Source organism: Heterodontus francisci, chromosome 26 (assembly GCF_036365525.1).
Source record: "Heterodontus francisci isolate sHetFra1 chromosome 26, sHetFra1.hap1, whole genome shotgun sequence".
In the NCBI taxonomy this organism is placed as follows: Eukaryota; Metazoa; Chordata; class Chondrichthyes; order Heterodontiformes; family Heterodontidae; genus Heterodontus; species Heterodontus francisci.
Genome location: NC_090396.1, coordinates 77,708,217 through 77,733,569, shown reverse-complemented (window position 1 = coordinate 77,733,569; position 25,353 = coordinate 77,708,217). Strand labels below are relative to the sequence as shown.

The following is a 25,353-nucleotide window of genomic DNA, read 5'->3' as shown; positions in this document are numbered from 1 at the left end:
TCCTAATTACTTTAAGTGGAGGTGTGTGGGTGGGTGGGGGTCTCTGGGGGGTGGGTGTGGGGGGATTGGGGGTGTGTGGGTGGAGGTGGAGGGGTGGGGGTGTGCGGGTGGAGGGGTGGGGGTTAGGGTGGGGGTGTGCGGGTGGAGGGGTGTGGGTGTGTGAGGGTGGGGGTGTGTGGGTGGAGGGGTGGGGTGGTGGGGGTGTGTAGGTGGAGGGGTGGGGTGGTGGGGGTGTGTGGGTGGTGGTGGGGTGGTGTGGTGTGGGTAGAGGGGTGGGGGTGTGTGGGTGGAGGGGTGTGCGGGTGGAGGGGTGTGGGTGTGTGGGTGGAGGGGTGGGGGTGGAGGGGTGTGGGTAGGGGGTGGAGAGTGGGGGCTGTCGCCTGTACTTCGCTGCGTTTGCTCAGCACCATGTCGTTCCTTTTCTGATTGGTGATTTTGATGATTGAGTTCCAGGCTGAGTCGGTTTTGCATGTTATTGGGAGAGAAACGTGTTTGAGGCACGGACTGGGTTTGAGTGATTTGTGACCAGTTTAAACTGTTTGGACTGAATCAGATGGCAATGTTGGGAGGAGTTAAAAATCAGAATATCAACATCTTTCTTTTGAACAGAACATTCCATTCTTTATCTTCTCTGAATCCTATGGAGGCAAAATGGCAGCTGCTATTTCTTTGGAGCTCATTCAGGTAGGAATACAATCTGCTTTCAAACTAGTGTCTGCACAGACTGCAGTGTTTGAGTATTTGTGCAGCGGGAGGAAGGGGTTTAACTGTTAGGCCAGGGGGGGTTTATATTCAGTCACTGCACAAAGATGGTGCAATGAGAGTGAAATCTCTGATCGAGTCCAGACCCTTTTAGTTAAATGTAAAATGTAAACTTGCAGAGTGGATGTGTAATTGAAAAATTAATTTCAATATTGATGATTTTGTGGTGGTACATTTTGGTAGGAAGGATAAGGAGATTACATACTCCTTGGAAAATATTAATCTAAATGGGATAGAGGAACAGAAGAATGTAGGATAGCGATAAACATATCATAATGTAGCAATGCAGGATAATAATAAGGCCCTTTTTAAAAAAAAAAGCAAACAAAGCACTGGAGTTTATTTCCAGAGGGATAGAATTGAAAAGCAGAGAAGTTATGTTAAACTTGTAGAAAACCTTGATTAAAACACACTTGGAATACTGTGAACAGGTCTGGTCTTTGTATTATAAAAAGGATACAGAGACACTGGAGAAAGTGCAAAAGATATTCACAAGAATGATACAAGGAAAGACTGAACAGACTGGGGCTCTTTTCTCTAGAAAAGAGAAGGCTGAGGGGCGACCTGATAGAGGGCTTTAAAATGATGAAAGGGTTTTGATTGGATAGATGTAGAGAAGATGTTTCCACTTGTGTGGGAGACCAGAACTAGGGGGGCCATAAATATAAAACAATCACTAATAAATCCAGCAGGGGAATTCAGGAAAAACATCTTTACCCAGAGAGTGGTGAGAATGTGGAACTCGCTAGCACAGGGAGTGGTTGAAGTGAATAGCAGATACATTAAGGAGGAAGCTGGATAAACACAAGGGTGAAGGGCTGAGGTAAAGAGGAATGGCGTAGGGTGTGAGAGTTCCCTGTGCGGTCTCAGTTACCCTGGGTGTAACAGGAATGAGTGACTCAACACCAAATAATGTGTTAAAACATAATTTTATTGAGTAAGTAATTATTAAACATTTATTAATAAAAAGGAAAGATAACTTTATTAGGAAGGAAAAGAGTATAGAAAAACAAAAATAAACTTACAGCACACTGCTCTAACACCAAATTAGTCTGTTGACAACAGCTCCCTAAGATGGTTCAGTGTTCCCCCTTGGTACATACATCACCTAGTCTCAGGTAGAAGCTTGCATGGTGGGTGGCCTCTCTCATCAGTCACTCCATCAATGTCCCCAGTGGCTGACTGGTTCACTCCAGCTGCAGTCCCGAGTGTTGGATGCTGTGCCCCTTTAAGTCCAATTTCTGGCTCCATTCCAGCTTTCCGAGGTTTCCATCCAGACTTTCCCAAAACAAGAGTCTGACAACCATGAGTTCTTATCGAATTCTTCTCACAGATACTCCATGACTGCCCAGGCTATTGACACATCCTTCGGTGTGTCTCACCTGCCACCAATGACATTATACTGTTCATCAATTAAACTCCATCTTCTGATACCACACCATAGTGCATCACCCTGGACCAGCCCATGTGCATGGGTTATCCATTCTTCTAGCCTGTAGTTCAAAGGTCATCCAATGCTGTAAGAATTGCCTTCTGTTTAAACAATGGGAAACAACCATTATTTTCAAGAAAACAGTGGTTTAGATAAAACACCAACTGTGATGGTCTCCCCCGACCAGCATGAAAACAAAAGGCGAAAGTTCCTCGGGGTGGGCGGGGAAACAGGTTCATACTATTGATTGCCATGGATTGCATAATTGATTAATTACTTGACTTTATCAGAGTACACTTAGTTTTAAATCAATGTCTACAAAATAACCTTTAAAACTTCACTACAGGCTTTTTAAAAAAAATCAAAAGCAAGGCAGAAGTAAAATACAAAAACATAAAAAAGTATAAATATTAGTGGCTGCAGGGCTCAGACCTACAATGGGAGGCTGTTCATGTAGAGAATGAATCTGTTGGGATGAATACTCTGATTTTGTGCTGTGAGTTCTCTGTAATTCGATGTGAATTGATTCCATTCTGATCCTTTGTCTCATTCACAGGCCATCCAGCTCAATCAGATCAAGTGCCATTTTGCTGGTGTTGCTCTGGGAGATTCCTGGATCTCTCCTCTGGGTACGGCTTCACACACTTTTCCATTAAATGAGAGATGTTAGTGTGCCGCATTGGAGGTGGAGAAGTGAGAGAGACTGAGGGAATTGTTGACAGACTCTGTGATGGTGCCAATGTTGCTTCCAATTAATGTTGGGTGATGCAATACTTGTTAAAAAGAATTTAAAAAAATACATTTTTAATATTAAGCACAGATCAGAGAATGGACAACCTTACCTGAGGAAAAGGCTGTGTATATGGACATTAGGAGGGTTTTGAGTATGTGTGGCCGTGTGAGCACGTGGCTGGATTCATGCTGTGATATTCCTCACCTGCAAACAGCTAATACAACATTCCCTGTTCCTATAGATTCTGTACTGTCCTGGGGACCCTACCTGTACAGCATCGTAAGTACCTCTCCAAACACTTCAGGAAGTCTTCATTCTGTGTGTGTTTTTTAAAGGACAAGTGTGTGTGTGTTGTTTTCCAGTCTCTGCTTGATGACCAGGGTTTGGCAGAGGTCAGTTCTTACGCTGAGAAAGTGCAGGCGGCGATGAAGGCTGGGAATTACCAACAGGCAACAGAACTGTGGTCCAAGACTGAGATGGCCGTTGAGCGCGTGAGTATCTGATTGTCAGAATCCCCGTTACAAGCGTCTAATCTGCCAGGTGTCTGGCAATGGCTGACCCACTGAATCCACTGATTGGCCGAGCCGTACACAAGCCAACGATCCCAGGCTGAATCCTTGGTGTGTGCACCAATAGCTGGTCTCAGCAGCCATTCTCAACCTGCTGAGTAGATTACAAATACAGATGTGTGCAAACACCAGTGTCCCAGAGAGAGTCGGCACACTAATACAAACCATGGGGGCAATTGGAGTGTATAAGCAGACTGGGGAGGGGCAATCAGCGTGGAGGGACCGACTGGGGAGGGGCAATCGGCACGGAGGACCAACTGGGGAGGGGGAATCCGCGCAGAGGACCAACTGGGGAGGGGGAATCAGCGCGGAGGACCAACAGGGGAGGGGCAATCGGCACGGAGGACCGACTGGGGAGGGAGAATCAGCGCGGAGGAACCGACTGGGGAGGGGGAATCAGCGCGAAGGGACCGACTGGGGAGGGGGAATCAGCGCGGAGGGACCGACTGGGGAGTGGCAATTGGCACGGAGGACCAACTGGGGAGGGTCAATCAGCGCGGAGGGACCGACTGGGGAGGGGGAATCAGCACGGAGGGACCGACTGGGGAGGGCCAATTGGCACGGAGGACCAACTGGGGAGGAGCAATCAGCACGGAGGACCGACTGGGGAGGGGGAATCAGCGCGGAGGGACCGACTGGGGAGGGGGAATCAGCACGGAGGACCAACTGGGGAGGGGGAATCAGCACGGAGGGACCGACTGGTGAGGGCCAATTGGCACGGAGGACCAACTGGGGAGGAGCAATCGGCACGGAGGACCAACTGGGGAGGGGGAATCAGCACGGAGGACCGACTGGGGAGGGGGAATCAGCACGGAGGGACCGACTGGGGAGGGGCAATTGGCACGGAGGACCAACTGGGGAGGGGGAATCAGCACAGAGGACCAACTGGGGAGGGGGAATCAGCACGGAGGACCGACTGGGGAGGGGGAATCAGCACGGAGGGACCGACTGGGGAGGGGCAATTGGCACGGAGGACCAACTGGGGAGGGGCAATCGGCACGGAGGACCAACTGGGGAGGGGGAATCAGCACAGAGGACCAACTGGGGAGGGGGAATCAGCGTGGAAGACCAACTGGGGAGGGGCAATTGGCACGGAGGACCAACTGGGGAGGGGGAATTGGGGAGGGGGAATCAGCGCGGAGGGACCGACTGGTGAGGGGCAATCGGCACGGAGGACCAACTGGGGAGGGGCAATCAGCGCGGAGGGACCGACTGGTGAGGGGCAATCGGCACGGAGGACCAACTGGGGAGGGGGAATCCGCGCGGAGGACCAACTGGGGAGGGGGAATCAGCACAGAGGACCAACTGGGGAGGGGGAATCAGCGTGGAAGACCAACTGGGGAGGGGCAATTGGCACGGAGGACCAACTGGGGAGGGGCAATCAGCGCGGAGGGACCGACTGGTGAGGGGCAATCGGCACGGAGGACCAACTGGGGAGGGGCAATCGGCACGGAGGACCAACAGGGGAGGGGGAATCAGCACGGAGGACCAACAGGGGAGGGGGAATCAGCGCGGAGGGACCGACGGCGGAGGGGGAATCAGCTGTGAACAGATGTTAAATGTTCGGTTGCTTCTGTTCCAGAATACAGATGGTGTGAACTTCTACAATATAATGAACAAAGAGACGGACCCTGTAAGCCCACAGCTCATACCTGTAATGAGGAACCAGGAACTGGGTCAGTGATGATACAGAATGTTGGTTTGTGTGAAGTAAATTAAAAGACTCTTGCGAAATGAGGCGAGGACCACATGAGCGGTCAGAGAGTGGGGGGGGGAATGTGAATAAAATATTACTGTCTGAAGTGGCTCAATAGTTGCACACACACCGCGGAGTCACAAAATGCGGGTTCAAACCCCCCCTCCAGGAGGAAAGCACATAATCCAGGATTACACTATAGTGCAGTACTGAGGGAGTGCTGCGCTGTCGGAGGGTCAGTACTGAGGGAGTGCTGCACTGTCAGAGGGTCAGTACTGAGGGAGTGCTGCACTGTCGGAGGGTCAGTACTGAGGGAGTGCTGCGCTGTCGGAAGGTCAGTACTGAGGGAATGCTGCACTGTCAGAGGGTCAGTACTGAGGGAATGCTGCACTGTCGGAGGGTCAGTACTGAGGGAGTGCTGCACTGTCGGAGGGTCAGTACTGAGGGAGTGCTGCGCTGTCAGAAGGTCAGTACTGAGGGAGTGCTGCACTGTCGGAGGGTCAGTACTGAGGGAATGCTGCACTGTCGGAGGGTCAGTACTGAGGGAGTGCTGCGCTGTCGGAGGGTCAGTACTGAGGGAATGCTGCACTGTCGGAGGGTCAGTACTGAGGGAGTGCTGCACTGTCGGAGGGTCAGTACTGAGGGAATGCTGCGCTGTCGGAGGGTCAGTACTGAGGGAGTGCTGCACTGTCGGAGGGTCAGTACTGAGGGAATGCTGCGCTGTCGGAGGGTCAGTACTGAGGGAATGCTGCACTGTCGGAGGGTCAGTACTGAGGGAGTGCTGCGCTGTCGGAGGGTCAGTACTGAGGGAGTGCTGCGCTGTCGGAGGGTCAGTACTGAGGGAATGCTGCACTGTCGGAGGGTCAGTACTGAGGGAGTGCTGCGCTGTCGGAGGGTCAGTACAGGGAATGCTGCACTGTCGGAGGGTCAGTACTGAGGGAGTGCTGCACTGTCAGAGGGTCAGTACTGAGGGAGTGCTGCACTGTCGGAGGGTCAGTACTGAGGGAATGCTGCACTGTCGGAGGGTCAGTACTGAGGGAATGCTGCACTGTCAGAGGGTCAGTACTGAGGGAGTGCTGCACTGTCGGAGGGTCAGTACTAAGGGAATGCTGCACTGTCGGAGGGTCAGTACTGAGGGAGTGCTGCACTGTCAGAGGGTCAGGACTGAGGGAGTGCCGCACTGTCGGAGGGTCAGTACTGAGGGAATGCTGCACTGTCAGAGGGTGAGTACTGAGGGAGCGCTGCACTGTCTGAGGGTCAGTACTGAGGGAGTGCCGCACTGTCAGAGGGTCAGTACTGAGGGAGTGCTGCACTGTCAGAGGGTCAGTACTGAGGGAGTGCCGCACTGTCAGAGGGTCAGTACTGAGGGAGTGCTGCACTGTCGGAGGGTCAGTACTAAGGGCGTGCTGCACTGTCGGAGGGTCAGTACTGAGGGAGCACTGCGCTGTCAGAGGGTTAGTACTGAGGGAGTGCCGCACTGTCGGAGGGTCAGTACTGAGGGAGTGCTGCACTGCCGGAGGGTCAGTGATGGGTGATCCAGGGTCTATTTGAAGAGAAGGATCTTCTCTAGTGAGACAATATTCCTCCTGCAAACAACAACATCAGAAAGACTGAGAGGTGATCTGTATATATCATCTTGCTGTGTGCAACGTAGTTCATGTGGTTTTGTCCACAAAGAACAATGACTGCATCGCAAAGTAATGTGCAGCTTTTTAGGGTATTTGAGACCAGACATGCTTGATGTTTAGATCAGGCCAGTGCCACAACTGTTGGTGTAATTTAAACCAGTGAAAAAATGCAGGCTTTCAAATCTAAACCCTTCGAGACATTGTGTCGCTCTCTCTCGCTTGTGGTCACTCACTGCCTCGCGGTCACTCGCTCCCGGTTACTGTCCGGCTCTCTCTCCCTCGCAGTCACTCCCTCCCTCGCGGTCACTCGCTCCCGGTTACTGTCCGGCTCTCTCTCCCTCGCAGTCACTCCCTCCCTCGCGGTCACTCGCTCCCAGTTACTGTCCGGCTCTCCCTCCTTCGCGGTCACTCACACAGTTCTGTTTCTGTTTTGCAGTCAGTCTCTACCAGCGTCACATCAGCCCCATGCAGAAAACCAGCCTGGAGAGTTTGATGAATGGACCAATCAGAAAGAAGCTGAAAATCATCCCAGACTTTGTCAAATGGGGAGGTAACTGTCTGTGGGGGATAGGGGAGGAGGTGTGGAAGGGGGCGAGGAAGTGCCAAGGGGAGGAGTTGAATGTGAAAGGCCATTAGAGACTTCCCTCCTTTGCTCTTCACCCTGCCCTGCCCCTTTGATGCAGCTGAGGGGATTTGCTTCTGTTTGTTTGGCCTAGTTATGCTGCTTGCCATGGTCGGAACTAGCTACATTTAACCCTGTTTCATCTGAAACCTCCCAGGTCAGTCTGCCGATGTGTTCCTCAATATGGAGGCTGACTTCATGAAGCCAGTAATCGACATCATTGACAAACTGCTGCACGCTGGTGTGAATGTCACGGTTTATAACGGACAGCTGGACCTGATTGTGGACACATTGGGTAAGGGTCTCCCAGTAATATTGCCCACACACTGCCGTACACCATCCACAGGCTGGCCTCAGGGCAGCACTGTTGGGATGAGCAAGAGATTCTGCAGATGGATCTTTATAGAATGACTTTGCTCCACTTTGGGATCTGCAGTGCTGGGCTGCGTGTCTCATGATACTTGTGTGGTTTGTGTTTTATGCTACAAATGTATTTAAAGGTAGTTTTGGTTCCTGTAGCAGTAACTTCATCCAGTTAGAAAGGGAACTTACAGTTTCTGTAGCACCAGAGTGTCAGCCATGGCTCAGTCAGTGGCTCTTGCTTCAGAATCGAAAGATCATGTGTTCAAGTCCCACTGCAGAGATGTCACCTAATCTCGGCTGACACTCCTAGTTGTATTGGTATAAGGAAATGCATGGGGAGAAAGTTGGTTGACAAAGAACTTGTATTTGTAATAGTGTCTTTAACACAGTCAAATGTCACAAGGTGTTTCACATGAGTTTTAACAAACAAAATTTAACTCCAAGTCACTGAGATTTTAGGGCAGGTGACCAAAAGTTTGGTTGATAAAGTGGGTTTTAAGGACCATCTTAAAGGAGGAGAGGGGGGTTTAGGGATGGAATTAGAGAGCTCAGGGCCCCAGGCAGCTGGTGGTGGTGCCAATGGTGGAGCGATGGAAATTGGGGGATGCCCCAGAGACTGGAATAGGAGGAGTACAGAGATCTCGGAGGGTTGTAAGGCTGGCGGTAAAGGCCTGCTACCCGACCCGACGACATGTGTAGGGTTCGGGTCGCACTTCCGGGTCTGGCATTCGGGCTCGGGTCGGACACGCTCTATCACAGGTAAGTGGCTCCACTGTTGATGTAATTTTTGGACTAGAAAGGTGGTTTTGTTACAGTTATTCTAAGCGACAAAGTGAAAGACAGAAGGTCATCGGGCATGGGAAAAAATGGAAGGACTCTGGCCGGGTCAGGCTTGGGTCAGATGTGGTTCTGTCGGGCTCGTGTCAGGGTGTTTTTTGCAGACCCGAGCAGGCCTTTATTTGGTGGAGGTTAGAGAGATAGGGAGGAGCGAGGCCATGGAGGGATTTGAAAACAGGAAACAGACGGTTGATGGAGCTTGGTTAGTGGAATGGGCAGACATGCAGCAAATACAGGTTAATGTGGAGAATTGAGGGGAAATTTTTTTTTTCTCCAGAACCTATGAATTCCCATGTTCATGATCAAAGACACGGAAGGGTCTGAATGAAGAGAGTGATTTAGGGGATCAGATACAAAATTGTCTGAAAGTGTGCAGAGAGATGAATGAAAGGTATTTAGTTAAATGCAAGGAGTATAGTAAATAAAGCCGATGAGCTGAGGGCACAGATAGACACATGACAGCACGATATCATTGCTATAACGGAAACTTGGCTTAAAGAGGGGTAAGAATGGAAGCTCAACATCCCTGGATATAGAGTTTTCAGGCAGGATAGAGGGGGATAAAAAAGGAGGGGGTGTAACATTATTGGTTAAAGAATCAATAACAGCTGTGAGGAGGGATGATATGCAAAATGAATCATCAAATGAGGCCATATGGGTGGAAATCAGAAATAAAAAAAGTACAGCCACATTACTAGGAGTGTACTATAGACCCCCAAATAGTGAGAGGGAGATAGAAGAACAAATATGTAGGCAAATATCGGAGTGCAAAAACTATAGGGCAGTAATAGTTGTGGATTTCAACTACCCCAATATCAACTGGGATACAAACAGTGTGAAGGGCACAGAGGGCACAAAATTCTTGAACTGCATTCAAGAGAACTTTTTTAGCAAGCAAGTAACAAGCCCAACGAGAGGGGGTGCAATTCCAGATTTAGTCTTCAGTAATGAAGCTGGACAAGTGGATGAAATAATAGTGGATGACCATTTTGGAGATAGTGATCATAATACAGTTAGTTTTAGCATAATCATGGAAAAGTACAAAGATAAAACAGGAGTAAGGGTTCTAAATTGAGGGAAGGCAAATTTTAAGAAACTGAGAAGTGACCTGATGAAAGTAGACTGGATACAGCTACTTGAAGGAAAGTCTGTGGCAAACCAGTGGGAGGCATTCAAAAGCGAGATACTACAGGCACTGTGTAGACATGTCCACACAAAAATAAAGGGTGGTACTGCCAAATCTAGAGCTCCCTGGTTATATAGAAGCTTACAGGATAAGTTAAAGCAGAAAAAGAAAGCTTCTGATGATCACAAAGCCTAGAGGAGTATAGAAAGTGCATCGATGAAGTAAATAGGGAAATAGGAAAGCAAAGAGAAGACATGAAAAATTATTGGCAGGTAAAATCAAGGCAAACCCGAAGATGTTTTATCAGTACATTAAGAGCAAGAGGATAACTAAGGAAAGGGTAGGGCCTATCAAAGATGTACAAGGGAACTTATGCATGGATGCAGAAGATGTGGGCAGGGTTCTTAATGAGTTTTTTTGTCTCTGCCTTCACAAAGGAGAGGGATGATGCAGACATTGTAGTTAAAGAGGAGGAGTGTGAAATATTAGATACGATAAGCATAATGAGAGAGGAAGTACTAGAGGGTCTGACAGCCTTGAAAGTGGATAAACCGCCAGGGCCGGATGGATTGCATCCCAGGTTGTTAAAGGAAGCTAGGGAGGAAATAGTGGATGTGCTGAGGATCATCTTCAAATCCTCACTAGATACAGGCGAGGTACCAGACTAGTGGAGGTCTGTGAACATTGTACCATTGTTTAAAGGGTGTGAGGGATAGGCCCAATAATTATATGGCAGTCAGTCTGACCTCAGAGGTGGGTAAATTGTTAGAATCAATTCTGAGGGACGGGATAAACTGCCACTTAGAAATGCACGGATTAATCAGGGATACTCAGCATGGATTTGTTAAGGGAAGGTCATGTCTCACTAACTTGATTGGGTTTTTGAGGAAGTAACAAGGAGGATTGACGAGGGTAGTGCAGTGGATGTGGTCTGCATGGATTTTAGTAAGGCATTTGACAAGGTCCCACATGACAGACTGGTCAGTAAAATGAAAGCCCATGTGATACAGGGAAATGTGGCAGGTTGGACCCAGAATTGGCTCAGTGACAGGAAACAAAGGGTAGTAGTCAACGGATGTTTTTGTGAATGGAAAGCTGTTTCCAGTGGTGTTCTACAGGGCTCAGTGTTGGGTCCCTTACTGTTTGTGGTATATATTAATGATTTGGACTTAAATGTGAGAGGCATTATTGGGAAATTTGCTGAGGACACAAAAATTGGCCGTGTAGTTGATAGTGAAGAGGATAGCTGTAGACTCCAGAATGATATCAATGGTTTGGTTGAGTGGGTGGAAAAGTGGCAAATGGAATTTAATCTGGAGAAGTGTGAGGTAAAGCATTTGGGGAGGGCAAATAAAGCGAGGGAATATACAATAAACGGGAGGATATTGAGAGGGGTAGAAGAAGTGAGAGACCTTGGAGTGCATGTCCACAGGTCCCTGAAGGTGGCAGGACAGGTAGATAGAGTGGTGAAGAAGGCATATGGAATGCTTTCCTTTATTGGCCGAGGTATAGAATACAAAAGCAGAGATGTAATGCTGAGACTGTATAAAACGCTGGTTAGGCCACAGCTGGAGTATTGTGTACAGTTCTGGTCACCACTTTACAGGAAGGACATAATTGCTGTGGAGAGAGAGTACAGAGGAGATTTACAAGAATGTTGCCAGGGCTTGAAAGTTGCAGCTATGAGGAAAGATTGGATCGGCTAGGGTTGTTTTCCTTAGAACAGAGGAGGCTGAGGGGTGACTTAATTGAGGTGTACAAAATTATGAGGGGCCTAGATAAACAGGAAGGACCTGTTTCCCTTAGCAAAGAGGTCAATTACCAAGGGATTTAAGGTGATTGGTAGAAGGATTAGAGGGGACATGAGGAAAAACCTTTTTACCCAGAGGGTGGTGGGTGTCTGGAATTCACTGCCAGGAACGGTGGTGGAGGCAGAAACCCTCAACTCATTTAAAAGGTACCTGGACCTGCACCTGAAGTCATAGAGAGATACAGCACTGAAACGGGCCAGTGCCGGCCTATAATTAATCTACATATATTACCTACATTAATCCCATATTCTCTACCACATCCCACCTTCCCTCAATTCTCCGACCACCTACCTACACTACGGGCAATTTACCATGGCCAATTTACCCATCAACCTGCAAGTCTTTGGCTGTGGGAGGAAACCGGAGCACCCGGCGGAAACCCACGCAGACACGGGGAGAACTTGCAAACTCCGCACAGGCAGGACCCAGAACTGAACCCGGGTCGCTGGAGCTGTGAGGCTGCGGTGCTAACCACTGCGCCACTGTGCTGCAAGTTGCAAGGCTACGGACCAGGTGCTGGAAGGTGGGATTAGGTTGGGCAGCTAGATTTTTCAGCCGGCACAGACACAATGGGCTGAATGGCCTCTTCCTGTGCTGTAATTTTTCAATGGTTCAAGGAAGCTGTTGAAAGGCCAATAGATTTCTGGGGTTCAGGTGTAAAGAATTAATAACTAAACACTAGTTGGGTCACAGCGATAGACTAGAGCAGTGTTGGTCCCATTATAGAAAGGACAGTTTGGATTCCCCAGGATGAAACTAGAGTTATGAGAGAGACTGGAGAATACTGGGACTGTTCCCACGAGAGCAGAGAAGGTGAAGAGGTGATTTACTCAAAGTTCACAAAATACTTTCTCTCTCTCTCTCTCGCTCTGGCGTTTTCCCCCCCCCCCCCCCCCCACCCCGATCCAGGCCAGGAAACTTGGGTGAAGAAGTTGAAATGGCCAGGCCTTTCTGCATTCTCCAGCCTGCGATGGAAACCAGTCTACACTCCGTCCAGACCTACAGACACTGCTGCCTTCTACAAACAGTACCAGAACTTTGCATTCTACTGGGTCCTGAAAGCTGGGCATATGGTGAGTGATATCTCAGGCTGCCAACAGTCTGAGAGACCAGGCCAATATTTCAGAACAGGTGCTTCAAAGGATGTTGTGGAGAAAATATAACCACTCTCGAGTCCACGAGATTAAAGCAAATACTTTATTTTGTCAAGCATATGCAGGGGAGAAGTGCTTAGTTCACCCAAAGAGCTTCTCAGTGAAACAGAGTCTGCAGCACACATTTACAGAATACAGTAACCATTAATTATTTGTTCACACTACCCCGACAATTCCAGGTCTGCAGCTTGATCAATAACCTGGATTGTATTGCTTCACAAACATTCTCCTGCTGTCTCCTCCCAAGCCTTGAAGCTGCCAGCTCCCATAGTTTACTGCTTCTCCAGCCTTTCCCCTTATCTCTTTGATTAATGAAGCAAGGACAGCATGTTTACACAGATGTGGAGGTAATTAAATAGAGTGGTACAGTTCCAGCATAGAGGTCAAGCAAGCATCCCATCATTCAATGGGTTCCTCACCACTACAGTGATTCTTCTAAACTTCTAAATGGTAGGCTATTGCAGAAAATACGGAAGTATGGGGTTGAAGGTGATTTAGAGCTTTGGATCAGAAATTGGCTAGCTGAAAGAAGACAGAGGGTGGTGGTTGATGGCAAATGTTCATCCTGGAGTTTAGTTACTAGTGGTGTACCGCAAGGATCTGTTTTGGGGCCACTGCTGTTTGTCATTTTTATAAATGACCTGGAAGAGGGTGTAGAAGGGTGGGTTAGTAAATTTGCGGATGACACGAAGGTCGGTGGAGTTGTGGATAGTGCCGAAGGATGTTGTAGGGTACAGAGGGACATAGATAGGCTGCAGAGCTGGGCTGAGAGATGGCAAATGGAGTTTAATGCGGAAAAGTGTGAGGTGATTCACTTTGGAAGGAGTAACAGGAATGCAGAGTACTGGGCTAATGGGAAGATTCTTGGTAGTGTAGATGAGCAGAGAGATCTTGCTGTCCAGGTACATAAATCCCTGAAAGTTGCTACCCAGGTTAATAGGGCTGTTAAGAAGGCATATGGTGTGTTAGCTTTTATTAGTAGGGGGATCGAGTTTCGGAGCCACGAGGTCATGCTGCAGCTGTACAAAACTCTGATGAGGCCGCACCTGGAGTATTGCGTGCAGTTCTGGTCACCGCATTATAGGAAGGATGTGGAAGCTTTGGAGAGGGTGCAGAGGAGATTTACTAGGATGTTGCCTGGTATGGAGGGAAGGGCTTACGAGGAAAGGCTGAGGGACTTGAGGTTTTTTTCATTAGAGAGAAGGAGGAGAAGAGGTGACTTAATAGAGACATATAAGATAATCAGAGGGTTAGATCGGGTGGATAGTGAGAGTCTTTTTCCTCGGATGGTGATGGCAAACACGAGGGGACATAGCTTTAAGTTGAGGGGTGATAGATATAGGACAGATGTTAGAGGTAGTTTCTTTATTCAGAGAGTAGTAGGGGCGTGGAACGCCCTGCCTGCAACAGTAGTAGACTCGCCAACTTTAAGGGCATTTAAGTGGTCATTGGATAGACATATGGATGAAAATGGAATAGTGTAGGTCAGATGGTTTCACAGGTCGGCGCAACATCGAGGGCCGAAGGGCCTGTACTGCGCTGTAATGTTCTAAAAAAAAAAATACATTCTAATACTAATTCTACTAATGTTACTCTTCTGGCCCCACTTCAGTCCTCCTTTTGGACCCCTGGTCAGGCGGGACTTTCCCGACATCCTCCACTCACCATCTGCACCGCTTGGGATACCATCAGTCTCTGGCAGCAACAAATACAGTGACTAACAGCAGCGCAATAGACAGAACAGCTGCAGCGATCCTTCCCACCAGTTATACTGTATTCCTGCCAGCTTGGCTCGATTGCTGGTCGAGCCCTCCAATCTTTGAGCCAATCCTTTGGCTAGGTTCACCTGCACCCTACCCCTTGTGATTGCTTGACAGCTTTGCTCCATAAACCTCCTAGTGGTAGCTAGGGCCCTTTGCACCACGTCCTGGACTATTCTTTCCGGGACATTGTCAATGTTTAGTGAACTCTCCCACCATGGGCTGAATACATACACGTGAGGGCAAGGTGGAAATCCCCCACCGTAAAGGAGTCAGTGATCTGTAGGCAGAAGGTGTGGTTATTATCATACTCGAATCTTCCGTAAAAGAAGCTCATCCGGTCTGTCAAAAAGCACCACTGTGTAGGGGAGGTTTGAACTGCCTTAAAGACTTTTTCAAGAGGGCTGACCGATACCACTATGGCAGAGTCATTACTGATGGGTCTCTGAGTATTGCGAGAATAGATGATGCAATGCTGGGACTCAGTACAGCATTCTCATGTTGTCATTGTTACGACCATTGTTTCCTTTCAGCCTTCACCTGGCCTTACTGTAACAGGGTTTAATTTTAAACACACCTTGTTTTTACCTCCCCCTTGGTGAATCCTTGTTCACCCCTTTCCAATTATAAGGCAAAGAAACCAGCACAAACCGGTTTTCTTAGGTTTAAAGAAGAAATTTTGAAATTTATTAAACTTAAACTCGTTAACGCCTGCAGATACACGATACACACATGCAAATAGAGACAGAAAAGAGCAGAAGAAAAATAAAGTGGAAAGTTTGAGGCAATATCTGAAGAGTTTTTGTTACGGTTCTTCGAGCTCACTGTAGACTCCTTGATTGTAGGTAGATCTTGCTTTTTGTTGGGGCCCAGTATTCTTCTTAAACCTTGTTCGCTGTAGGAGACTTTTCTCTCTTGAGGTTCATGTGTCTTCAATGGATTCAGAGGCTTGTGAGAAAGAGATGGGAACAGACAGGAGAGGTTGTGGTGAGCCAGCCAGGAGAGGTCTTTTCAATCCAGGAGCAAACAGACACTCTCTCCGAGTTCAAACTGTTTGTTCAATTCAGAAGACCCCAGGTTGCCAAGCAGGTTAGTCATGTGCCTAACTGGTCTGACCACGTCTTGGATTGTATCACCTTAGCAGTCTCTGGAGTGCTCCTCTTACACACAACACCTGGTGATCAAGGTCCATTGTGGGTTGAATGTTTCGGGGAATGGTCCTTTGTCCTTCCAATCATTGTCTGTTAATATGCAAATGTCTTTTCCAGCCACGGCTGATCTGTTTAACAAGTCCTTTCTTCACTCCAGTAACAGTTTACAATCAATGTTCATGACAAAATTAATGTGCCTCATTCTTGGCAGGTGGGGGCCCAGCTTGACATCATCAAAAGGGTACCATTTAAACCTGGAGCTGTATACCCCCAGGATCCTACTTGATACACCAGCTCATCCTTCACCACCCCCCCCCCCCCAGGGTTACGAATTTATAACCCCCTGAATAAGTACCATTGACATATTCTTGAGGCACAATCATCAGGAACTTGATTGTATTCTCCACTCCACCCGTTCTCGTTCATATAACTACCAGTTCCTGTCTTTCTTCCTACATATTAATAAGTTCTAATCTTTTCACAGCCTGATTTATGTGTCGGGGGGGCTGTACCAAATCTTCTATCTTCAATATCTGAAGCGATGTTATCTACCAAGTCCCGAGTCAACATGTCACAGGCCCTTCCCTTTCAGTTCTCAAACAAATGGAGACAGATTAGTCCATCCTGCCATGATGTTCACTCCGGTGTTGGACGCCCTCGAGGTGCTCCCTCCTTTAGGTAGTTGCACATACTGTCCTGGATGCAGGTATGTGGTTCTGTTGGTATTTACGGTGGGCGCCTCCCATGTTGCCGTGGTTGCCAGGAGGATGATCACCGTTCCTGCTACCCACCGTTGCTCTAGTGGTTTACCTGAAACAAAATAATGAAGAGATCTGCTGCTGGCAGAAACAGGATGTGAGTCATGTAGTTTGACTTGAGACCACTCGGAGTGGTGTCACCCCGTGTGACATTCCTGGAAAATAAAAACCAATCCCATCACTTTCCGATTTTTCCTTTTACAATCTATCTGTACAGGATATACCTGTACCAAACCTCTGAGCTGACACACAGTGATGTTTACATATTTAGTCCAATATTTACTGTTGTCCAAACAGAAACCACCGAGACTGTGTGTGGGGTTTTTATTGATTCCTAGAATCTCTTTACATTGCAGCTTAGAATACCAACTCAAAGTAATTTAATTTAATTCATCATCTTCAATTCCTGATCTGTCAGCAATCTTCTTGTGCTTGCAGTTACCTATAAATAAAAAGTATAAAGATGCATGCTGCTCGAGACAGGATGGGTTCATGCATCCAGACATTTCTGACTATTCACAAACTTTAACATTCTTATAATGCCCAGTATAAATACATTTTGAAATTTGTATGATCAGCTTGAACTGCTAGCGGAAAGGATTAACTTTCTGCTGGTCTGAAAGTTGGTGGGGCGAACGTTCTCAGATGGTCTAGTGATGATGTCACCACCCCTTTTGCTATGAAGACAGAACAAACCACAAGCTATGGAATAGTCTAAATACATACTTTTCAAATAGACAAGATATTTGTATTTCGGAATGCTTTCCTCCAACAATGTTGTAAAATTCCAAGCTTTCTTTTAGATCCCTTTGTCAAATTCTCTTCCTTTTAACTTTTGAACTTAAAACACATGGACTGTTTCAGACCCAAACTGTTTTCCAAGTTCAAATTAGCAGTATCCAACATTAAAAATTACCCTGTTCTCACATGTGTGAATTCATATCCGGATTAAAATTCCCACATGTTTATCAAAATACAGTTGGGTTGTGATTCTTGGCCAGAAATCTCAACTCAAATCTTATAACTTAAACATTTAGTTTGTTTACATCTTCCTTTTGATCCAACTCATATTCCTCATTGTGAAATTCTTTTTTTTAAAAATGTGCTGAGACCCCTTTTGCCCAACCACCCTTTAGCGAAGAAAGCACATTAAAACTTACACACATACCTTTATCCACACAATTTCTGCAACACTCATTCAAACTAAACAATTTAAGAATAAAGAAAGGAAATAAAGTGCGTCAGTCCTCTTGGTCCTTCACTTAAATCTGCTAAACTTCAAACAGCAGCCTCTCACAGGCATGGGGGAAGGAGGAGAGGGTGGTCTTTGAGTTTTTTACCCAGAGGAACAATCGAATTAACAGTGCTGAGGATCATTACCCATCGACCCCTTTAAAGGAACCCTTCTCTCTTTTCCCTTGCCAAAACAAAGCTTGTACTTTAACAGCTTCTTATCCATTTTATACAGCTGTCAAAACATTCGAATATCGTGCAGGACCAGGCCACTGATGGTTAATAAACCTTTAATTCAGTGACACAGACAGAGCTACCATAGACAGACAAGGAAATCACAAACACTAATAATACAAACAGAAACTTATGGACACATGAGTTTTCTTCCTGACTTCTGCCTAAGTCTGTTCAGGACAATTCCCTAAAATGATAAAACAATCCCAAATTATTTACTGCCGACCTTCTAAGATCCTTTATCTTTCCTCATGACTGCTGCACACCACGCACCCATTCTCTTGGCCTTATGTGCCCATGACACAGAGCTACAATTCCCTTTTCCTTTTTATCCTTCGTTAATTTGTATGTTCTTTATCTTAGATGACATTTTAGTTTCTCAAAAGTAACTTGCTAAATTATACTGGACTTTTTGCATCTCAAAATTATCCCAAATTCAAATAAGTGTTGCTGGAGTGACAGGGTTTGTTAATGTTCCATTGATTACTTCCCAAAAGAAACATCTCTATATTTGTAGAAACCACCTAGACAGCTTGTTTTTTTTTCTAGATTTTGATTTTCCCCTTCAACTTCAAAACATCTCCATTAGGGTAGGCAGCATTTTAGATTAAACTCTAATTGTTACCAAAATTTTAACATTTTGTAAGAGGTTCCTAACACAAGGATTTTTTTTTTGATACAACAAAGATGATTCCAAATTCCAATTCACAGCAATAAACATTAAAAAGTCAAAAATGCCAACGTCATATACAAGCAAGCCTTATATCTGGAATTAAATACTTCCTCATACCATGAGATGATAACTAGGTTTGTTATGGTCACTAATGCAATTAAAAATTTTCCAACGTAACAGGTCAGTTAACCTTAATAATTTAAATTTAATTCAAACCAATGCTTATTAATCACACACACAACAGAATAACACCTGCTTTTTTAAAAGAAAGGTAAATTACGTCATTTTTCATGTTCTTTCTTCCGGCACTTTTTCAAATGACGGTAATAAACCAAAAACTAAAGAAAAGGTTATTTAACATTCCTACAATGAAGACTTAACACCAGCCTCTTAAACTAACTTTAAAATCTTTCCAATATCTCCTTTATTTACTCTTTAACAGTCAGTAAGACATGTCTTTAATTTAAACTGCAAAAAAAAGCAATAGCAGATTTTAAACTTTGATCCAATTAAAGCAGTGTTTAAAAACTTCAAATTGGATTTCTGCCAGGCATTTCAAAGCTTATATCTTACAAAATTGTGCATTGCCTTTTCACAGTTTCAATACCAACTTTTAAAATACAAATAAAACTCTACATCAGCATTTTAAATTTAAAATGTAATTCAGTTTTTATATCCCATTTCTGGGTGTACAATCTTAAATTAAAATAAACATACTCAGCAATCACATTCTTAATTTCAAACAGCTTAGAAATATTGATTCCTGTAAATGGTTATGAATTCAAAGCACCAAAAAATCTGCACACACTGGTTCAACTAGTTCACACCCAAAACATGACTCAAGGTTTCCACAGAAATATACATGTGTAAGAATAGAACAATTAACTGACCCGAAACGTTAACTCTGCTTCTCTTTCCACAGATGCTGCCAGACCTGCTGAGTGATTCCAGCATTTCTTGTTTTTATTTCAGATTTCCAGCATCCGCAGTATTTTGCTTTTAAATTAACAGACTCATACTTTCAACATTAAAGCTAGACCACAAAGGGTTAACGACTGTTAGCTCTACAGCACAGGCTACACAGACAAGGACATAAAGTCGTGGAAGCTTCCAACATTTAGACAGACTCGAACAAAGACACAGTAACTTGTTTGTACTCACTTTCAAATTTCACTAAAGCATATAGTTTCAATTGTCCCTCTTACCTCAACCTGATACCTCTCACTTTCCCACTCTGGCTCTCATCCTTCTCACATGTGTGCCGAGCTAATTCAGACTTTCCAGACTGACACATGGTAAGATAGCACTTGGATCATATTATTCCCTTTTTGTCTGTTCTTTCCACCATTCTTTATGCTTATCCAGCGTCCACACGGGATCCCAACCTTCCTGATAATTTTAGCTAAAGTCGTCTTATTTTTGGCTGCCAAATTTTTGGTGATTGATCCTTTGGGTCCCCACTCTGGATGCTTATTTGCCAAGGCTGATGTTTTATAGTCTCACTATTGTTCCTAAGTGGGAAATGGACCTCTCGTTTCCTCTACGATTGTTCTTACTTCAACCGGTTAACCCCAACAACCATGTTACCTCCTCATTTACCCAAGGAACCGTGATCCTGGCTCTGCGCTGTCTTTAGTTACTTCACCTGTGGATCCGTCCTTTGGTTCGGATTCTCAAATTGACCTGCCAGCTTCCCATCTCGAACACTGACCTCCCTGTCTAATGGGTGGTAAAGTAAATGTACTCACCCTCTCTCTGAGGCCGTTCGACCGGACACTGGTGACTGAGCCTTGAGGATTCTGCCAACTATGTCAAATTGTTGTGGAGAAAATACAACCACTTTCGCGTCCACGAGATTAAAGCAAATACTTTATTTTGTCAAGCATATGCAGGGGAGAAATCCTTAGTTCACCCAAAGAGCTTCTCAGTGAAACAGAGTCTGTAGCACACATTTACAGAATACAGTAACCATTAATTATTTGTTCACACTACCCCGACAATTCCAGGTCTGCAGTTTGACCAATAACCTGGATTGTATTGCTCCACAAACATTCTCTTGCCGTCGCCTCCCAAACCTTGAAGCTGCCAGCTCCCATAGTTTACTGCTTGTCTCATTTCCAGCCTTTCCCCTTATCTCTTTGATTAATGAAGCAAGGACAGCATGTTTACACAGATGTGGAGGCAATTAAATAGAGTTGTACAGTTCCAGCATAGAGGTCAAGCAAGCATCCCATCATTCAATGGGTTCCTCACAACTACAGTGATGCTTCTAAACTAAATACATTCTAATACTAATTCTTCTAATGTTACTCTTCTGGTCTCTCTTCAAGGACAGGGGGTAAAGGGATTTGGGAACAGAAAGAAAAAGAAAGACTTGCATTTATATAGCACCTTTCATGATCACAGGGTGTCCCAAAGCGCGTTATAGCCAATGAAATTTTTTTTCAAATTCAGTCACTGCTGTAATGTAGGAAACATGGCAGCTAATTTGTGCGTAGCAAGATCCCACAAACAGAAATGTGCTAATGACCAGATAATCTGTTTGTGTGATGTGAATTGAGAAATAAATATTGATTCGGGAGAACTCCTGCTCTTCTTCGAAATAGTGGCATGGAATCATTCACATCCACCTGAGAGGGCAGACAGGGCCTCAGTTTAATGCCTCATCTGAAAGACGGCACCTCCAACAGCACAGTGCTCCCTCAGAACTGCACTGGCATGTCAGCCTAGATTTTTGTGCTCAAGTCTTGGAGTGGGACTTGAAACCAGAACCTTCTGACTCAGGCAAGAGTGTTGCCCACTGAGCAATGGCTAACAGGATACTGTTCATGGAGGACAAGCACCAACATGGACTGTTTTTTTTCTTTATTCATTCATGGGATGTGGGCATCGCTGGCTAGGGCAGCATTTATTGCCCATCCCCAACTACCCTCAAGGAGGTGGTAGTGAGCTGCCTTCTTGAACCGCTGCAGTCCATGTGGGGTAGGTACACCCACAGTGCTTTTTGGAAGGGAGTTCCAGGATTTTGACCCAGCGACGGTGAAGGAACAGCAATACAGGAGACTGTTCATGGAGGATAAGCACCAACCTGGACTGGTTGGGTTGATGGCCTGTTTATTGTAATTTCTATGTAAATTTTTTTTCTTTCCCATGCCCATTACCTATGTATAATTCTGTAAATTTACAGAGCTGAAAGTTTTGGTCAGTTTTTGTGCAATGAATAATTGTTAAAGTCTGCAGCTTTGAGATATCCATTAGGATATGTTCAGTGCTGTGAATGTATGAACTGCGACCTTTCCAGCTTAGACATAGGTTATCCAGTCAGTATCAGCAAAGACCCAGGCACAGAGCAGGAAAGACCCAGGCTCCATACCCGGCCTGTGCTCAGCTGGACAGGAGTTCTGGTGCCAGAATTGGCCTTGGTATCCTGGTTTCGGAAAAGAGCCTAATCAGTTTGGGTAACTGCTGTTGATCACACTGTGGTAGGCCCTCACTGTTTGCCGTCATATGTGTGAAGATGTTGACTTGTCTCTGTTCTGCTCTGTATGGTTCCATGTCCTGTTAATCTTGCTGTCTAGACTCTGACAATGGTGAAATATGTACTGATGCGAGGAGCTAGTATCCCAGCATCAGAACCATCAACCGGTGTGAAAGTTGTGCTGAGGACTTGTTCTATCTTTGCTTCCAGATTCCATCTGACCAGGGAGAGATGGCGATGAAACTGTTACGGATGGTGACAGGTCAGGAGTAGCCGTGTGAGTCCTGGCCCAAATCAGGGATTGGTCTGTGCAATCACCCCTCAACATTCAGAGCTGCAGTTGCTCGGAGAGAAGGCCTCTCAGCGGGGAATGACCCAGATAGTGTCACTGTACTAAAACCAGCATCTGTTGCTCCCAGTGCACAAGACCAGGAACATAATCAACTGTCAGAATCTTCCTTTCTCTATTAAAATGAACTCTGTGATTTCTCTCTGTGTCTGTCTGATCCATAGCTGTGCTGTGAATGGGTCTCCATTCTGTATCCAGGATTATTTCCAGCACTCCCATATCATAAGATATATTCCCCAGGGCCCAGTGCTGATTCTGCAAGGCTTGAGTTGCAAAGTCCAGCTGGTTTTATACCAACTGCTTTAATGACTTGGACGCAGGTGGGAGTGGCTCTCAGCTAACCGCCACACTAGACTGGTTTAATCAGACATGTGAAACTTCACATTTGTGGAAGGGAATGTTTATTCTATTGGTGCTTTATTGTATAATCTCAAACACCCAATTAGGCTTCACATGCAGGGAGCGTAGTGTTAGTGAATAAGGAGCCATTCAGAGTAATCTTCCACAAACACTGGTGATGTGAATGGCATATTTAGGTGCTGTCGGTTCAGGGAGGAAAAGCGAGTGTTAGTAGGACTGGGGATGTAGCTGGGTTTGTGGCAGGTATGTATTCGGATAATTAAAGTCCCCCATTGTAACCAGTCTGTAATTCTTGTACCTCTCTGTAATTTCCTTATAAATTTGTTCCTGTACATCTTTGCCACTAGTTGGTAGTAAAGCCTGGCTCAGATATAAAATTAAAACCCGACCCGGGCCCAACTCGAGCCCGAGTCCTTTCATTTTTTTTCCTGCCCGACACGAATAGCTGCCACCCCTCCCCCTTTGCTGAACACCTTTATCCAGGAATATTTACTACCCAGTCCTGCCCTTCTTTGAGCCAGGTCTCTGTTATAGCCACAACATCTGCGTCTGCAAGTCACCAATCTTATTTAACACGACTTTGCACAGTCACATATGCAGAGTGAACCTAATTTAAACTTTTATTACTTTTCCCCTTCTCTGAACCCACCTAATAACTTACTATTGTCTCCCAGTATTCTGTGTGCCTTGGTTTTCGTCTCTAGTATTACCTCCTGGTTTCCACACGCCTGCCAAGTTATTTTAGACCCTCCCTGATAGCACGAGCAAATTGCTCTGCAAGGAAATTGGTCCTGGCTCTGTTCAGGTGCAACCCGTCCAGCCTGTACAGGGCCCATCTCCCCCAGAGCTGCTCCCAATGTCCCAGGAATCTAACGCTCTTCCCTCCTGCACCATCTTTCCAGCCACGCATTCATCTGAACACAAGATCATGAGAAATAGGAGCAGGAGTAGGCCATTCGGCCTCTGAAGTCTGTTCTGCTGTTCATAAGATCATGGCTGATCCGATTGTGGCCTTAACTCCACTTTCCTGCAGCGCCCCCACATAACCCTTGATTCCCTTGTAGATCAAAAATCTAACTTGGCCGTACCTATTTTCAAAGACCCAGCCTCCACCACTCTCTGGGGAAGAGAATTCCAAAGATTAACAACCCTCTGAGAGAAGAAACTCTTCCTCATCTCTGTCTTAAAAGTGAGACCCCTTATTCTGAAACTGTACCCCCCAGCTCTAGATTACTCCTGTCAAGCCCCCTCAGAATCTTGTATGTTTCAATAAGATCATCTCTCATTCTTCCATTGAGTATAGGCCAAACCTGCTCAATCTTTCCTGATAAGACAAACTCCTCATCCCAGGAATCAGCCTAGTGAACCTTTGAACTGCTTCCAATGCAACTATATCCCCGCCCCCGCCCTTTAAATAAGGAGACCAAAACTGTATGCAGTACTCTAGGTGTGGTCTCACCAATGCGCTGTACAGTTGTAGCAGGACTTCCCTACTTTTATACTCGATCCCCCTTGCAATAAAGGCCATCATTCCATTTGCCATCCTAATTACTCGCTGTACCTGCGTGCTGATATTTTGCGATTCATGTACAAGAACACCCAGATCCCTCTCTGCTGCAGCATTTTGCAGTCGCTCCATGTAAGTAATATTCGGCTTTTCTATTCTTCCCACTAAATTGGGTAACCTCACATTTTCCCACATTATACACCTTCTGTCAATTTTTTACCCACTCACAACCTATCTACATCTTGCAGATGCTTTGTGTCCTCCTCACAACTAGCTTTCCTTCCTATCTTTGTATTTTACACAAATTAGGCTACAATACACTCAGTCCCTTCATCCAAGTCATTAATATAGATTGTAAATAGTCGAGGCCCCAGCACTGATCCCTGTGACACTCCACTAGTTACAGTTTGCCAACCTGTAAATGACCCATTTATCCCAATGCTCTGTTTCCTGTTAGTTAGCCAATCCTCTATCCATGCTAATATGTTACCCCAACACCATGAGCTCTCATCTTGTGTAGTAACCTTTTATGTGGCACCTTTTGGAAATCCAAATACCCTACACTAGGCAATGACCATCTCCAACAAGACAGAATCTAACCATCTCCCCTTGACATTCAATGGCATTACCATCGCTGAATCCCCCACTATCAACATCCTAGGGGCTACCATTGACCAGAAACTGAACTGGAGTAGCCATATAAATATCATGGCTACAAGAGCAGGTCAGAGGCTAGGAATCCTGCATCGAGTAACTCACCTCCTGACTCCCCAAAGCCTGTCCACCGTCTACAAGGCACAAGTCAGGAGTGTGATGGAATACTCTCCACTTGCCTGGATGGGTGCAGCTCCAACAACACTCAAAAAGCTCGACACCATCCAGGATAAAGCAGCCCGCTTGACTGGCACCCCATCCTCAACATTCACTCCCTCCACCACCGACGCACAGTGGCAGCAGTGTGTACCATCTACAGCAACGCACCAAGGCTCCTTAGCACCTTCCAAACCCACGACCTCTACCAACTAGAAGTACAAGGGCAGTGAATACATGTGAACACCACCACCTGCACGTTCCCCTCCAAGTCACACACCATCCTTGGAACTATATCACTGTTCCT

At 46.0% G+C, this 25,353-nt stretch overlaps 1 protein-coding gene across 1 annotated transcript; it reads left to right on the top strand.

Annotated features, from left to right (window-relative positions):
• Window positions 1–586: 586 nt before the first annotated feature.
• On the top strand, window positions 587–22,509 carry scpep1 (serine carboxypeptidase 1). The gene is made up of 9 exons (XM_068058621.1): window positions 587–684; window positions 2,751–2,823; window positions 3,169–3,206; window positions 3,290–3,418; window positions 5,079–5,172; window positions 7,257–7,370; window positions 7,600–7,737; window positions 12,489–12,652; window positions 22,231–22,509. Exons 1-9 carry the CDS (start codon window positions 652–654, stop codon window positions 22,291–22,293), a joined length of 846 nt encoding a protein of 281 aa, XP_067914722.1. The 5' UTR covers window positions 587–651; the 3' UTR covers window positions 22,294–22,509.
• Window positions 22,510–25,353: the final 2,844 nt, after the last annotated feature.

What these genes read in the sequence shown, in the direction of transcription:
- scpep1 (XM_068058621.1), top strand. Translation starts at nt 652, where the DNA reads ATGGCAGCTGCTATTTCTTTGGAGCTCATTCAG. An exon ending in AGACTTTGTCAAATGGGGAG is followed by an intron (nt 7,371 to 7,599) that starts GTAACTGTCTGT and finishes GAAACCTCCCAG; the next exon opens with GTCAGTCTGCCGATGTGTTC. An exon ending in TCCTGAAAGCTGGGCATATG is followed by an intron (nt 12,653 to 22,230) that starts GTGAGTGATATC and finishes CTTTGCTTCCAG; the next exon opens with ATTCCATCTGACCAGGGAGA.